Below are 17,126 nucleotides of genomic sequence, written 5' to 3'. Positions count from 1 at the left end.
CCAGGCTGAGCGCAGGCACACTGAGCTCATGGCTGCAGTGGCAAGGATGCCTGACTCCATAGAGTCACTGGCAAGGAGTGTGCAGGAATTCGGGGCAGCACAGGCCAGGAGTCTGCAACAATTCAGTGCAGCACAGGCCAGGAGTCTGCAACAATTCAGTGCAGCACAGGCCAGGAGTCTGCAGGACATCGCGGCAGCACAGGCTAGGAGTCAGCAGGACTTCGCTGCTTCACAGGCGGCTTCTAGCCAAGTGCTCAGTCGTGCCGTGCATTCACTGGCTGCTGTCATGCAGACACAGACCAGGGCCACACGGGCACTAACTGCTGCCACACTCGCTGGATCGGCCAGGCATCGCCGGGGCACTCGCTGTGCCGCAGCAGCCCAGCAGTCTGTGCCTCAACAGATTGCTGCGCATGCTGCAATGCTGGCCCGTGCGCATGCCAATGTATCAGCCGACCAGGGAGTGCCTGTGATCTGTCAGGTTGGCAGCATTCCTGCAGCCAACACTGTCACTCCTCCATTGCAGCTGCCACCAGCTGTTGGACAGACTGCTGCCGCCCAAGCAGAGTTGGAGCAGTCAGCAGCCGGCCCCTCCAGTCCCAGAGCTGGTCCAGGCCGACCCCCAAGGGCATCTGCCGTCTCATCATCTGACCCTCAGCAGCCTTCCCCCAGCCTTGCTGCAGCCACTGGGGTCCCATTGAGGAGGAGCTGCAGGGCGGGTAGGGGCCAGTCACGGAAGCGAAACGGATCACCCTCGCAGGGGAAAAAGTAGAAGGTGTGGCTAAATGTTTTTTACTTATAAAAGCCGAGACTGGTGTATTTGTTTCATATATAAAGGCCGAGACTGCTGTATTTGTTTCATATTTAAAGGCCGAGACTGCTGTATTTGTTTCATATTTAAAGGCCGAGACTGGTATATTTGTTTTACTTGTAAAGGCCGAGACTGGTGTATTTGTGTTTTTGGGGGGGTTTCTCTCCATTAGTTTGTCATGTGGGAAGGGCACAGAGGTATCACAGTAAAAAAATTTCTTAAATCGCACTGTCCATGCTTTCTTTTGGAAGTCCTGGTTGCCCTGCTCGGCTGAGGGCTTGTGGAGCGGCTACATTCATCTTCTGCCATTGGCACAAGCCATTCCCTGAGAGGGGGCCTAGAACCGACTTGCAATAAGCCGCCGACGGGCGGCCCTTGCACTTTCTGCCTCCCTCCTGTGCTGGTCCTCCTCCTCCTCCTCCTCTGGTGGTCCTCCAATGTCTACTGGCAGTGGCTGAGTCCTGCGGATAGCCAGGTTGTGCAGCATGCAGCACACGACAACGAAATGGGAGACTCGCTCAGGCGAGTACTGTAGGGCTCCCCCGAACGATCCAGACAGCGGAACCGTTGCTTCAGCACGCCGATTGTTTGCTCAATGATGTTCCTGGTTGCTTGATGGCTGTCATTGTATCCCTCTTCAGCAGGGGTGCTGGGCGCATGGAGCGGGGTCATCAGCCAGGTGCACAAAGGATAGCCTTTGTCCCCGAGAAGCCATCCTCATGGGTGAGGCTGGGCCTCGAACATGTCTGCCACAGAAGTCTGGTGCAGGATGAAGGCATCGTGGCTGCTGCCTGGAAAGCGGGCATTGACAGCTAGGATAAGCTGCCTGTGGTCACACACCAACTGCACATTGAGAGAATGGTAGCCCTTCCGGTTGCGGTAATCCTCGGCATTCTCTAGAGGTGCCCGCAAAGCCACATGCGTGCAGTCAATGGCGCCCTGCACCATGGGGAAGCCCGCTAATGCTGCAAAGCCCATTGCACGCTCTTGCTGCTTGTCAACGGTCATGGGGAAGGAGATGAACTGACGTCTCCTTCTGAAAAGGGCATTGGTCACCTGACGGATGCAGCAATGTACCGCAAACTGGGAGATGTTGGAAATGTCCCCAGTAGCGGATTGGAAGGAGCCGGTGGCATAGAAGTTGAGAGCCACCGTCACCTTCACTGCCACCGACAGAGATGTCCTGCTCCTCAGCTGTGGCTGCAGATCTCCGCGAAGCAGGTGGCAGATTTCAGTGACCACCGCCCTTCTGAATCGCAGCCTCCGAACACACTGCTCCCCAGGCATGTTCAGATATGAAAACTGCTGGCGGTATACCCTGGGTGGGTAAGGCCTCCTTTGCTGACGCCTGTTGCCCCTTCTCCGTCTGGCCTTGACTGGCACTCTCTGACGGCGTCTCTGAGCCCTTTGAATGCAATGGAGAAGCCCAACGTTTCCACCCATTGCAGCCCCCATTATATGTTTCCAATCAATGCTATGACACTGAAGTTAAAGACAAGTGCAAAGCTGTGGCCTGAAGCCACAAGTACCTGTGCGAGTGTTGAGCCAAACCAGAAAGCTCTCTACCTTTGTCTCTCTCCAAAGATCCGTCTCTCACAAAGAAGGAGTGGTGCAAAATGGCTGCCATTTATACTGCAGGAGGAGTCCCCTTTAATTAGCACCCCCCGCGCCCCGCAGCGACTGGGAACCGTTCCCCTCTACCAGTCGCTAGGGGCGCCAGGCGCACAATAGGCCGGCGCCACTGAATTTCCGGTTCGGGGCGCACAAAGGGCATTGCACCATGAAATGATGTCAGGAGGTTTTGCGCCGCCACTAAATCTTAACCGAAGTTCGCAAGAGACGCAGATCGCGCTGCGCCCGGGCGCTAGCCGCTTAGCACCCCACTTCTCCTCCTAAGGCGCTAGCGGCTGGCGCAAACAACTGAATTTCTAGGCCTCAGTGTTTGACAGCTTCAAACAGCTGTGAAACACTGATATTTCATCTGTCAAAACGTCTTGACAGATGAAATTTCAGTCTGTGACATCACCTGTTGCCGGGTGGCCCTTAATTGGCCTGCTGAGCACATTGGGCGGGCTCAGCAAGGTCAATCAAGTTAAAATCACGTGGATTGGCCGCATCTCGATGGAGGCAGGACTACAACCCTGAAAGTTGTAGTCCCGCCTCCTTCCCGACTTCTGAGTGAAAATCACCCCCTTGGGCTTCATTGGTCAAATTCCCTTTCTCAGCTGCCCGCTTGGCTGCCTCGTCTGCCCATGCATTGCCCTGTTGGTGTTGGTCAGTAATCTTCTTGTGTGCTTTAATTTATTAGGGTCATTTTCCTCACAACTTTAGCCTTTGTATTTACCCCATCTTCTGGATCAAAATCTGACATAGCTGCTTGTAAGTACGGGAGACTGTGAGAAATCAAAGCACGCAGCCAGTGGTTCCGTGCTGCTCCTGCCAGCTGTCCTCTTGATCCTAGTGCCCCTCCCATCGCCGCTTGATATGTGGGCCACAGTCTGTCGGCATATGCTGCCGGAGTCTCATTTGCACCCTGCTCTACGTCTGCTATAGCTTTTAATAGGATCCCCTCTTCCCTGTCCCATCTCCTGGGCAATCCTCAGCTTCAGCCCCTCATAGTCTCCCGGTGGGAGACCTGCATAAACACCAGGACTTAGAGTGAATAGCAGGAAGCGCTTTTTCTCTTCCTCATCCAAGTTGTTCAAACCAGCCACTTGTTCCACCTCTAGATAATGCCATTCTGATTATTTATCACCTGGCTCTCAAGGTACTGTTCTTTATTAACCCACCTTTCTGTCTTCGGGCATTTGTCTCTTCCCTTGTGTTATTATGTATCCTAGGTAGATTACTCCGTCCTTCCCTACCTGTACCTTTCTAGGGTTTACCTTTAGTCACACATTCTGTAGGGCTCCCAGTACCGTAGTCAATTAAATATTGTAGAGGGACCTGCCACTATCGGATGTTCTCGCGGAGCGGAGTTATCTTATTCAATGCGGTCTACACAAATTTATACCAACCAGAATTTCACTGTGGCCACAATGAAAGTCTGGTTTTAATAGGTTAATTAACCTCATAACTCCAATTTAATCCAGATCAAATTTTTTTTTTAAACTAACCAATATCACTTGGAAAAGAAAGAAGCCACATTAACAAAGAAACAATCACTCATGCCTTGTAAACATTTAAATTCATTTTCTTCCAAGCACATTGGCAACTGTAACTTCAAGGCTGAAGCTTATCTTTTGTAAAACAGTGAACAGATAAAACAAAACAAAATAGCACATTCTTGCAGAAAACAGTAAATTACATCATAGTTCTTATTGTCCTTTCTTTAGATGTCTTTCCAAAATACTGTAAAAACTTTGAATATAACTGGAGAAAAATTAGTTTTTCAAATCAAATCAAACTGCTTTAGAAGATTTCACCATAGCAACTGCGACTCCAAGGTTAAATCATAGACTGAAACTTAATCTTTTGTTAAATAAACTTTTTGTTGTTCTTCTCAGTTTTTACATATCAGCTTAACTTAAATTAGTTCAGAGTTTTTTTTCCCCAATTCTTGGGGCACAATCTTAATCTGAATGCACATTCTTAAAACTTCCAAAATCCAAGACAAAAGTTTTAAACGCTTTTAACCCAGAGAAGTGGGTGGAGCTAAAACACATAACAGACATTTTTTTTAAAAGACAGACTTTTCAGACAAAAGAAATACTGTAACTACTTAAACATTCATAGTCAGGAAAACATTCACACTTTAACACACATTTTCATACAAACTGAAATTCCAGCATTTTTTTTTAACGTTCCTTTCACTCAGCAAATCTTGTGTTTTATTTGCCTCGGCACAGACGTTAATAACTTCCATGTCGGTAAAGCTTTAAGTTTCTCTTTTTTTCTTTTTACATCGGTGTCTCAGCAGCTTTTCCTGGCTTTCCACATCCTTGTTTTTTCCCATCCTTTGCTGAGTTTTCAGATTGGGTAGCCTGCAAATTAGATATTTTTCCTTCTTTATCTCTCCCTCTCTCTCCTGCACTTTATGCTTAACCACCTGGTTATGTTTCTCTCTTAACCCGTTCTGTTTTTTTTTGAGACAGACTTTCCGAAATAAAGTTTATCATTTTTTTTCCAAAGGGGACTCGGTCTCCTTTGATTAAACGTTCCGTCAATTATCAATTCATGGGCACTCCCCACGGGGTTTATCCCTCCTCAAGAGCAGCAGCTACTTTTGAGGTCAAATCTATTACACAATTATTACATATATTCTTATACTCTATCTTATACTTTATCGGCACAAACGTATCACCTTATACTCTAAATCAGAAATATACACTTATCAGAAATATACACTTATGTCTAATCAATTCCATCAGTTCATGGTCTCCATGAGGAATAATTTTACTATGTGGGTAATTTAATACTGACTGGCCCATGCGGTTTTAGCCCCACCCGTGATGAGCGAGTCCGTGTTCCTCCTAAAAGCCTTCTGCTGACTTATCCGCTTAGGACACGACGCGAACTCGCCTTAGCCGTCACTTCCAGTGTCTTTCAACTCATATGGTCCTTAGGTTACCTGCAGTATCCCACTTCTGACACCAACTGTTAGATTTGAATTTTGGAGAAACCCAGGCGGAGACGGAATTAAGGACAAGTACAGAATTTATTAAAGCAACTAAGAGAGGCTTGTGCACAAGGGAGAGTCACCCTGCTTCCTCAAACAAGAGGTGCACTCACAAGGGAAAAGTTCATTCAAGTTATACAATTCTATAAGCAACACCCACTTACTACAGAATGGGGCGTGCACATACAAACAGTGTCATAACAGTTGCTCTTTATTGGTTTATGTGGTTAGTCACTCAACTGTCGGGTCCACCCTTCAACTGTCAGACCACCCCCTTGAACTCAGGTACCCTTGGGCCATGTTAGCCACAGATGTGGATTGTAATCTTACTCCCCACATTCCTCTCTTCTCCGTTGTAGAACTTGTTTATTGTTTGAACTGTCGAACAAGGCGGGTAATTGCGAGGCCACAGTGATTCATGTGTTCTGCGACTATTCGAATTTGGTTGTTAATTGTACTCTTATCTCCTAGGAGGGGACAGGCAGTGTTTAGACAAAGGCTCTACTGAGGTGCTGTGAATCACACATTCCCATGCCCTTATCACTTCTATGTGTCTTTGATGTTTGATATTCGACCTTGCTGCGTCCCTGCTGTCTGTTCCCAGCTGCATTAAAACCCCTCTTTGTCTTTAATAGCTATTACTTACAATTCCTTTCTTTGAGAGGGTTAACATAGTCAAGTATCCTAGAATTCATTGGGAACAATCTGGACCTTTCAGTTTAACATAGTCAAGTATCCCAGAATTCATTGGGAACAAGCTGGATCCTTCACATTCTTCCTTCCAAAGTGGATAACCTCACATTTTCCCACATTATACTCCATCTGCCAAATTTTTGCCCACTCACTTAACCTATCTATATCCCTTTGCAGACTCTTTGTGTCCTCCTCACAACTAGCTAACCCACCTATCTTTGTATCATCAGCAAATTTGGCTACAGTACACTCGGTCCCTTCATCCAAGTCATTAATATAGAGTGTAAATAGTTGTGGCACCCCACTAGTTACTGATTGCCAACCGGAAAATGACCCATTTATCCCAACTCTCTGTTTTCTGTCAGTTAGCCAATCCCCTATCCATGCCAATATATTACCCCCAACCCCGTGCGCTCTTATCTTGTGCAGTAACCTTTTATGTGGCACCTTATCGAATGCCTTCTGGAAATCCAAATACACTACATCTACTGGTTCCCCTTTATCCACCCTGTCTGTTACATCCTCAAAGAACTCCAGCAAATTTGTCAAACACGATTTCCCTTTCATAAAACCATGTTGACTCTGCTTGATTGTCTTATGATTTTCTAAATGTCCTGCTATTACCTTAGTAATAAGGGATTCCAGCATTTTCCCAATGACAGATGTTAGGCTAACTGGCCTATAGTTTCCTGCTTTCTTGAATAGTGGCATTACATTTGCAGTTTTCCAATCTGCTGAGACCCTCTGCAGAATCCAGGGAATTTTGGTAGATTACAACCAACGCAACCACTATCTCTGCAGCCACTTCTTTTAAGACCCTAGGATGCAGGATAAATATTGGCCAGGACACTGTGGAGATCTCCCCTGCTCTTCTTTGAAATAGTACCATGGGATCTTTTACATCCACCTGAAAGGGCAGACGGGGCCTCAGTTTAACGTCGCATCTGCTAGACAGCATCTCTGACAGTACAGTGCTCCCTCAACACTGCACTGGAGTGTCAGCCTAGATATTTGTGCTCAAGTCTCTGGAGCGGGACTTGAACCTCTGACCTTCTGACTCAGAGACGAGAGTGCTACCAACTGAGCCATGGCTGACACTTTCAAACAGCTTGTCATAGTCCACGTGTCAAGACATGTCTTCATGACATAAAAACAGAAAATGCTGGAAATACTCAGCAGGACAGGCAGCATCTGTGGAGAGAGAAACAAGAGTTAACATTTCAGGTCGATGAGCTTTCGTCAGAACTGGAAGAAGGTAGAGATGTAACAGATTTTAAGCAAGTGCAGAGGCAGAGAAAGGGGGAGGGGCAGGAAAAGGGGGGAGGGGGGAGGGGAGGAGGGGAAAGAACAGAGGGGAAGGTGATGATGGTTGCCCTTGATTTCACCTTTGCTGTCACCGGCATAATTTACAAAATGAATCAAGGTGAAGCGATCAGGGGACGAGTTACACTTTCTAATGTAAACCTCGACAGACAAAAATATAAAACCTCTGGATATTTTTCTCTCGAAGCTAACTGAAGAATGTTTTTTCCTCATTAAAGTTTGCACGTGCACAAGAGAAGTGATGCTGAAGATCTGTGGATGACATTTTACCAGTAAGTATTCCGAGGGATCGTAAGAGGATGGGCAGTTAAACAAGCTGCGGATGTTGGAACTTACGTTGATTCTTTGAGGAGGGGAGTAAGAATAGGAACAGGAGGAGGCCATTCAGCCCCTCGAGCCTGTTCCGCCATTCAGTGAGATCATGGCTGATCTGTATCTTAACTCCATCTACCCGCCTTGGTTCCATAACCCTTAATACTCTTGCTGACAAAAAGCAATCAATCTTAGAGTTGAAATTTCCAACTGACCTCCATCCTCAACAGCTTTTTGGGGGAGAAAGTTCCAGATTTCCACTAGCCTTTGTGTGAAGAAGTGTTTTCTGACATCACCCCTGAATGGCCTGGCTCTAATTTTAAGGCTATGCCCCCTTGTTCTGGACTCGCCCACCAGAGGAAATAGTTTCTCTACCCTATCAAATCCTTTAATCATCTTAAACACCTCAATTAGATCAGCCCTTAATCTTCTATACTCAAGGGAATACAAGCCATACAATGGGGGTGGGGGTCTGGGGGTGGGGGGAGAGGGTAAAGCTCTGTTTACGTGTGTTGAGCATAACAATATATTTAAAACTATATATTTATTTTGTATATGACAGCTCTGCTTCTGTCCGGGATCGGGTGGATGATTTGCTGCAGTTTGAGGTAGTTCTGCTTTGGTTTTTAAGCAGTACGTTGGCCTATTGTTTGAATGTTGAGTTAATCTTTGGCGCTCTGCCATCTTTACTATATAACCACCTCACCAGATTTGTTTTGAAATATCGGGGGTAATTTTAATCTAACTCCCCGGGTGGGAATCCTACGAGATCAGGTGGTACGCCGGTTTTACACCCCGCCCGATATTGACTTCAGTGGAGAGTAAATTCCGACAGGCGCTTAGGTTAGAATTGCACCACCCCCGGAGTTTTGCCTCAACCTGTGAGTTTCCTTCAGGTATAGGTGTCCGAGGATGGATTCACATTATAGCCGTGGTGTGGGTGCAAAGTCTTTCTTTATTGCTTTGCACCGACCCTGCCATGTTATGGTGTAAATGGAGCCCAAATCCATACCGGGTGGCGGGGGGGGGGGGTAATCCTCAGATAACACTGGTACAAAAGAGAGCGAGATTCTCACTTCCGAGCTTATCACCTGGTTTATGCCTCTCAGGTTTAGTGTCGGTGTGAAACCGCTTTGAATAAATTGGTAGTGCAAATGTCCGCTAATCCAGCTTACAATGCACCACGCCATCGGAACTTGGTGGTGACAAGTGAACCTACTGTTAAGGAATTGGCCATCTAGAACCTTGAGAAAAGAAAGGACTTGCATTTGTATCATTCCTTTCATGTCCTTGGGACGTCCCAAAGTGCTTCACAGCCAATACTTTTGAGGCACAGTCACTATTGTAATGCAGGAAGGCAATTCGCGCACAGCAAGTTAGTTTGTCCTTTCTTCCTTGCTTTCTCGTGGTCACCATGGTCACCACTGCGTTGCCTTCTGATTGGCTGCTAACTGCCAATGCTGGCCCATGGTGGGCCAACTGAAGTCAGACACCTGGAGAAGTCTCAGAACATCAGCTGGATGCTTTGCTCTTTTCCTTGATCTCTTCTTTCTCGGGATGTGGGCATCACTGGCAAGGCATTTATTGCCCATCTCTAGTTGCCCTGAGAAAGTAGTGGTCAGCCTTCTCCTTGAACCACTGTAGTCCGTGTGGTGATAGAATGGGTAATAAATTCTAGGGGTTTGACCCAGTGACGATGAAGGAACAGCGATATATGTCCAAGTTATTTATGGCCCAATGGTCTATAACCATTTGTAACAAAGTATTTGTGGTGTGGGGGGAGGAATAATGTATTTTCCATTCAGTAAAGCCCTGTCACACTTACTGGTACCTGTTATCTGTCTGTGATCCTAGTTGGAGTGGAACAGTTTTCTTAGCGACGTGGATGCCAGATTAAAGGGCAACTGTTTCCAGACCCATTTGAGACTGGGAACAGAGGTTCCTGGATGCATGACATTCACCGATGCAAGAAGTGGGAGGTAAGTGATTGTATGAACTCTGGGAACCACGTGAGAAAAAATCCCCGGATACATGGTAGGAAAACCCAGCAATTAAACACCTGATCCCTTTAGTAATTCACCCGCTTTGGTAAGTTGCAGGTCTAATACCCGCATATCTCTTACCTAAAGAGGTCCAAAATTTGATAATAGCACAAGAACAATCAGGAAGGAGAATAGGCCATTCAGCCCATTGAACCCTATCCCTTTAATAGCCTTAACTCTCCATCAAAGCTCATCCCTCTAGTATCCCAACTCTCATGTTGAATTCCATCTCTTCAATCCCCAACTCTCCCATTGAAGCCCATCTCTTCAGTCCCCCAACTCTCCTATTGATGTCCATCTCTTCAGTCCCCCAACTCTCCTATTGATGTCCATCTCTTCAGTCCCCCAACTCTCCTATTGATGTCCATCTCTTCAGTCCCCCAACTCTCCTATTGATGTCCATCTCTTCAGTCCCCCAACTCTCCTATTGATGTCCATCTCTTCAGTCCCCCAACTCTCCTATTGATGTCCATCTCTTCAGTCCCCCAACTCTCCTATTGATGTCCATCTCTTCAATCCTCAACTCTCCCATTTGTCCATCTCTTCAGTCGCCCAACTCTCCCATTGAAGCTCATCTTTTTTTTAAATGCAAGTTCATTCTTATAAAGTAAATCCCCAGTGAGTGCAGTAAGTAGGAGCTCCGTGTTTAACAGAAATGGGGCAGGATAGACACCTGGCTTCTCCTCATTTTGCTTTTCATTTCAGAGAAGTTCTACTTGAAGAGTTCCTCCAGCGTCAAGAGAAGCTGCTGCTGGTCTTGCTGAGGCATTTTGCCTGATTACCGTGACGAGATCACCTGGCACAGCTTCAGAAGAATCAGGTACAATCCTCACCCCTTAGAGCGTCCATATTTAAAGCGGGTAAATAGCGCAAACTGTGTTAAGCCCACCGGCTGTTTCGGGCAGAGACAGGTGTTCGGTGAGCAGTTGTCACCCGGTTACGGTGCAGTTACCTCGTATACTTCAACCCCTCTAAGCCTCTCCGCCTATCTTTCCTCCTTTAAGACCCTCCTTAAAACCTACCTCTTTGACCAAGCTTTTTGTCACCAGTCCTAATATCTCCTTATGTGGCTCGGTGTCAAATTTTGTCTGATAACACTCCAAGGCGCTATATAAATGCAAGTTGTTGTTGTTGAATTAGAAACCCTGCTAATTGCCATTTTTGTTGTTTGGCACAGAGCTATCTTGACGCTGTGCCGCTGAAGGTCCTGGTGATCTCGTTCGGCTGTCGGGAAGGGGCTGTCCAGTGGCTTCAGGAGACCGAGTGTCCCTATGACATGTTGCTGGATCCCAGTCGCCAGGTGCTTTATTTTTTAAGTGCCGTCTTCAGTTTCCAAAATAAAGGTGATCCCGACTGGGGTACGATAGAATTGTACACCACGGAAGGAGGCCATTCGGCCCATCATGCCTGTGCCGACACTTTGAAAGAGCCATCCAATTAGTCCCACTCCTCTTGCCCTGCAAATTTCTCCAATTCAAGTATTTTTTCAATTCCCTTTTGAAAGTTACTATTGAATTTGCTTCCACCACCCTTTCAGACAGTGCATTCCAGATCATCATAACTCGCTGCGTAAAAAAAAAAAAATTCTGGGGGGGATAGTCAATACTGAGAAGGACTGCAACAAATTACAGGAGGACATTAATAAACTTGCAGAATGAGCATATAATTGGCAAATGAAGTTCAACACAGATAAATGTGAGGTAGGACGAATAGGGAGGGCACTTATTACTTGGAGGGTGCGAGTCTAGATGGGGTAGAGGAACAAAGGGATCTCGGAGTACAAATACACAAATCACTAAAAGTTTCGACACAGATTAGCAAGGCCATAAAAAAGCAAACCAAGCACTAGGGTTTATTTCTAGAAGGATAGAATTGAAAAGTAGGGAAGTTATGCTAAACCCGTATCGAACCTTGGTTAGACCACACTTGGAGTACTGCATACAATTCTGGTCACCATATTATAAAAAGGATAATTAGAGGCCATCAATATAAGATAGTCACCAAGAAATCCAATAGGGAATTCAGAAGAAACTTCTTTACCCAAAGAGTGGTGAGAATGTGGAACTCGCCACCACAGGGAGTGGGTGACGTGAATAGTATAGATGCATTTAAGGGGAGGCTAGACAAGCATATGAGAGAGAAAGGGAATAGAGGGTTATGCTGATAGATTTAGATGAGGAAAGATGGGAGGAGGCTCGAGTGGAGCATAAACGCCGGCATGGACTGGTTGGGTCGAATGGCCTGTGCCGTATATCCTATGTAATCCTATGTAAGATGGGGGGGCGGGGCCATGGAGGGATTTGAATAGGAGAATGAAGATTTTTAAGTCAAAGCATTGGTGGACTGGGAGCCAATGTAGGTCAGCAAGCACAGGGGTCGAACATCTACCCCACTGGGACCTGCAGAGTTGTAGTAACGCTGGAATCATGTCTGTTTCTTTTGCAGTTATACCATGCATTTGGTTTGGGAGTATCCGTTGAAAAGGTCTGGAATGTCAGCGTACTTTCCTACTACGCTGAGCAAATAGTCAGCAATCGCTCCCTACCAAAGAAATTTGAAAACATTCTGGATGACCCTCACCAGGTGAGTTAAGCGGCACCTGTTAAGTAACCAGTTACAGGTTGTATACAGAAGTCCATGTCACTTACCTGAATGTCAAGCACCTCTAGCATTTCATCATCTGAATCGGCATTTCCAAAATGTCGCCATGAACTCCAGCCTTTTTCCAAGATCCTGCTTTGCTACTCCCACTTGTGGTCAACTGCGATCAATAATCATTGGAAATTGGGTAAGCAAAACACCCAAAATGTAGTGAGCTCCTCATGCTCCCAGTCATTTGCTATGAATGTAAGTGTCAGTCTTGGCCTCAGTTGGTAGCACTCTCGCCTGAGTCAGAAGGTCGTGGGTTCAAGTCTCACTGCAGAGACTAGAGCACATAATCTAGGCTGACACTCCAGTGCAGTACTGAGGGAGTGCCGCACTGTCGGAGGTGTCGTCTTTCGGATGAGGCGTTAAACCGAGGCCCCATCTGCGCTCTCAGGTGGACGTAAAAGATCCCATGGCACTATTTCAAAGAAAAACACAGGCATTCTCCCCAGTGTCCTGGCCAATATTTATCCCTCAACCAACATCACCAGAACAGATTATCTGGTTAATATCCTGTTTGTGGGATCTTGCTGTGTGCAGATTGGCTGCCACGTTTCCTACATTATAACGGTGACTAACCTTCAAAAGTACTTCATTGGCTGTAAAGTGCTTTGGGCTGTCCTGAGGTTGTGTAAGATGCTATAGAAATGCAAGTGTTTCTTTGAACATTAAAAAAAATGTGTGAAATGTAGGAATGTCTAGTTCCTATCCAAAAGACTGAGGTCCACTCAGGCGATCAAATAAACGAGGTTTAATGAAAACTAACAGAGTTTAACGGATAACTACAGGAGAACATCGAATATAGGTCTAGTCAGTTCGGAGGCTCCGCGAGGACTGCTTGGGCGGTCCTGTGGCTGACGTCATGACGTCATCACGTTTTTCCCGCCGGTGGGGGGTCACGTGATGAACGGCATGACGTCATCGCGTTTACCCGCGCTATTAAAGTGATCGCGCTCTGTACATGTAAACAGTGAAAACAAAGATACAGACTCAGGCTGTAGCCAACATATTATTAAAGGGAATTATATACAATTGATTGGAGTCCCTTAGTGGCTCCGCCACAGAAACATAAAAAACATTTAGATTGCTTTTTTAAAAATCCCATTATCTGTAAAGATACATATTCTATTTCTCAGTATATTACTTAAATACAGAGCAATTTTATCTGTCAGCAGGTCATCTCTTTAATATTTTAACTGAATTTCTTACAATGTATAATGATTGTATGCAGTGAAGGTTAAGGGGAAAATTAACAGCGGTCAAAATTAGGAGGAGTTTCGATAGAGTAAGTAAGGAGAACCTGTTTCCAGTGGCAGGAGGGTCGGACACAGATTTAAGGTAATCTGACTGGACTTCAAAAGTACTTCATTGGCTGTGAAGCACTTTTGTGACATCCTGAGGTGGTGAAAGGCGCTATAGAAATGCAGGATCTTTCTTGCTGATCTGTGTTTGTTTCTAAGTGGCTGACGGGCAGAGCCAAGTCTTGCCAAAACTTCCCCAAGTTGTTACTAAACCGGGTGCGAAGGGGGATTTAATTATTTATTTTTCTTCCCCGACAGCTTGGTGGTGACTTTGGTTTGAATCAACACAGGACCGTGATCTTCTTCCATCCCAGCAGCAACCCAACTGACAGACCTGATTTAGCTGAAATACTGCTGGCCATGCAGTAAAGCTGCTCTGATAGGACAGCAAGAAACTGGGAAATAAAGAAAATCTTTATTTGGAGAGAGAGTTTTAATAAGGAATAATCCTGATTCTACATTCCTGCTCTTTGCAAAACTAATTCACACAAGAAGACAAAGTGATTGAGAAATAATTAGTGATAGGTCCAATGTCTTAAAGCAGCAAGGGTTGTACCACGAAGGCTCATCGACCTGAAACGTTAACTTTGTTTCTCTCTCCACAGATGCTGCCTGACCTGTTGAGTATTTTCAGTATTTTCTGTTTTTATTTCAGATTTCCAGCATCCGCAGTTTTTTGCTTTTGTATAAGGGTTGTACCTTCTTCAGGGAACTTGTTTGGCGGTGGGTGGGGGGCGGCTGACCACAGATATCCAGGAGAAGATTGTGAGTAGAATGTGATTTGATTTATTCTGAACTGTTCCATTGGGGAGCGATTAATGGCAGAATTTCCTCCCAGTGCTTGGAGAGAAATTGACCGGGGCGGGCTCGCACGCCTGCCCTGATCTTTCGTCCCTTTAAACAAATGGCCGGGATAAATCGGACCGGGAGACCCTCTGATTTTCCTTTTTGCATTATCCCCAGGGGCTGCAAAAGGAAAATCTGTCTTAAAAAAAAATCAAACAGAACCCGCTGGAATTGCACAGCATCGAATCGGGAACGGTCAGATTAAACTTACAGCAGAACTGGCTTGGGAAGTTTAATTAGTTTTACTTTGGTCGTTCTTCCTTGAAGTGAAGTAATTGTCAGGAATTTGGTGTTTTTAATGGGATGTGCGGGAGATGGTGAACTGCTGTTGTGAAAAGGGAGTCAGGTCCCTGCTTGTTTTGTGTGGATGAAGGCGGTGCCGTCACTCAGGGTATCTGAATGGTACTGCTCGATGTAATTGTAAAACAGGCAGGCGCTTTAAAACGCGCGAAGTGTCATCTTGGTTGCGAATGATAACTCGGCGTTGAAATGATGTGCTTTAAAAAAATTGAATAAATCCTGACTTTGTGGAGACAATGGATTCCCATTGCTGCAGAAAACCCAAAGTTTTTTTCTATGATGGTCCCACATCATTTTGTAGGCGAATCAATAAATAGTTCTTCACATGGTGAAAACACAGTTCTCTCTGTTCCATACTCTGCTATTTTTCCCAACACGTGAAAAGGTTAGTCTCTCTCTCAAAGATTGTTGTTGGGCTCTGTCAATTCACTGGATTGCGACACTTTCTGCTATTTTGGGGCCGATGGCTGTAGTCCACATGACTTAAACTATTGGATGTTTCCACTTGTGGGGGAGCCCGAAACTAGAGGCCATAAATATAAGATAGTCACTAATAAATCCAATAAGGGATTCAGGAGAAACTTCTTCAACCAGAGAGTGGTGAGAATGTGGAACTCGCCACCACAGGGAGTAGTTGAGGTGAATAGTATAGATACATTTAAGGGGAAGCTAGATAAACACATGAGGGAGAAAGGAATAGAAGGATATGCTGATAGGATGAGATGAAGAGGGGTGGGAGGAGACTCCTGTGGATCATAAACACCGGCATGGACCAGTTGGGCCGAATGGCCTGTTTCTGTGCTGTACATTCGATGTAAACTGCAATGCTCCAGCAGTTTTGCTTATTGTACAGTCTTTACACCAACTGAATCTTTAGCACCAGCTTGGCCTACCATCTTTCCACAGGTGAGAACCCTTGTTGGAGAAATACCCCCAGCATTAAAGCTCATGGTTAACATAGGAACAGGAGGAGGCCATTCAGCACAGCGACCCTGTTCTGTCATTCAGTGAGATCAGGGCTGATCTGTATTCTAACTCCATCCATCCGCCTTGGCTCCCTATCCCTTTACACTATTGGCTAGCAAAAATCCACCCATCTCCAATTTAAAATTGTGAATGGTTAACTGCACCAACCCAGTGTAGTATTGAGGGTTGTAGAGCAGCACGCTCCGAGGTTTGATACCTGCTCCATGTTGAGTTGGCTCAGCTCGGGTTCCAGTGGGGGTGCTGCAGTTACCCTCAGGGCCCTGGTTATGAAAGGAAGCAAAATCAGTCAGACTTCCCACACTTCATTATTATCCAGTGATTCCTGCTTCAAAGTGCCCATGTGGATGCCAGCTGAAAAATGGGTTCAGTTATGATGCCCCCCCCCCACCCCAGTCAAATAAGCTGCCAACCTTCACTGTCTAGACTTGGACATGATACTGGAGGGGAGCTGGCAAATGTAGGATGGGTGTCAGCCATGGGCCAGAAGGTCATGGGTTCGAGCCCCCACTCCACAGCCTGAGGGAGTGCTGCACTGTCAGAGATTATTTCTTTCAGATGAGACATTAAACTGAGGCTCCGTCTGCTCTCTCAGGTGGACATAAAAGATTCTGTGATACTATTTGGAAGAAGAGCAGGAAAGTTATCCCCAGTGTCCTGGCCAATATTTATCCCTCAACCAACATCACTAAGAACAGATTATCGGATCATTTATCTCATTTCTGTTTGTGGGATCTTGCTGTGTGCAAATTGGCTGCCGCGTTTCCCTACAACCGTGACTGCCCTTCACTGACTGTAAAGCGCTTTGGGGTGTTCTGATGTTGTGAAAGGTGCTTTATAAATACAAGTCATTTGGCTCTCACACTTCTGTTCTTGGCTGATAGGTTAAGTGAGTGGGCAAAACTGTGGCAGATGGATTTCAACACAGGTAAGTGTGAGGTCATCCATTTTGTACCCAAAAGGATAAATCCGAGTATCTTTAAATGGTGAAAAGCTAGGACCAGTGGAGGTCAAAAGAGATTTAGGGGTCCGTGTAAACAGATCACTAAAATTTAGTGGTCAGGTATAAAAAATAATCAAAAAGGCTAATGGAATGTTAGCCTTTATAACTAGAGTGCTAGAATATAAAGGGGAGGAAGTTTTGCTAAAGCTATACAAAGCCCTGTTTAGACTACATCTGGCGTACTGCATACACCTTAGAAAGGATATACTGGCCTTGGATCTGTAGTGCAGATTCAGCAGGATGTTAC

General features: G+C 45.8%; 1 protein-coding gene across 1 annotated transcript in view; it reads left to right on the top strand.

Moving 5' to 3' along the window:
- The window catches only part of selenol (selenoprotein L), a 32,067-nt gene extending 16,833 nt beyond the window's left edge, over positions 1 to 15,234 (top strand). Inside the window, exons 2-8 of the mRNA XM_085996762.1 lie at positions 7,664 to 7,717; positions 8,320 to 8,365; positions 9,612 to 9,736; positions 10,505 to 10,619; positions 10,977 to 11,099; positions 12,245 to 12,382; positions 14,005 to 15,234. Of these exons, the coding sequence (XP_085852888.1) occupies positions 7,664 to 7,717; positions 8,320 to 8,365; positions 9,612 to 9,736; positions 10,505 to 10,577 (298 nt within the window). The 3' untranslated portion in view covers positions 10,578 to 10,619; positions 10,977 to 11,099; positions 12,245 to 12,382; positions 14,005 to 15,234. The remainder of the gene's footprint in view (positions 1 to 7,663; positions 7,718 to 8,319; positions 8,366 to 9,611; positions 9,737 to 10,504; positions 10,620 to 10,976; positions 11,100 to 12,244; positions 12,383 to 14,004) is intronic.
- Positions 15,235 to 17,126: the final 1,892 nt, after the last annotated feature.

Source organism: Somniosus microcephalus, chromosome 9 (genome assembly GCF_052327205.1).
Source record: "Somniosus microcephalus isolate GS21.2 chromosome 9, FLI_Smic_1.0, whole genome shotgun sequence".
NCBI lineage: Eukaryota > Metazoa > Chordata > Chondrichthyes > Squaliformes > Somniosidae > Somniosus > Somniosus microcephalus.
The sequence above is the reverse complement of the archived record's forward strand: the minus strand, read 5'-3'. Positions and strand labels throughout refer to the sequence as shown.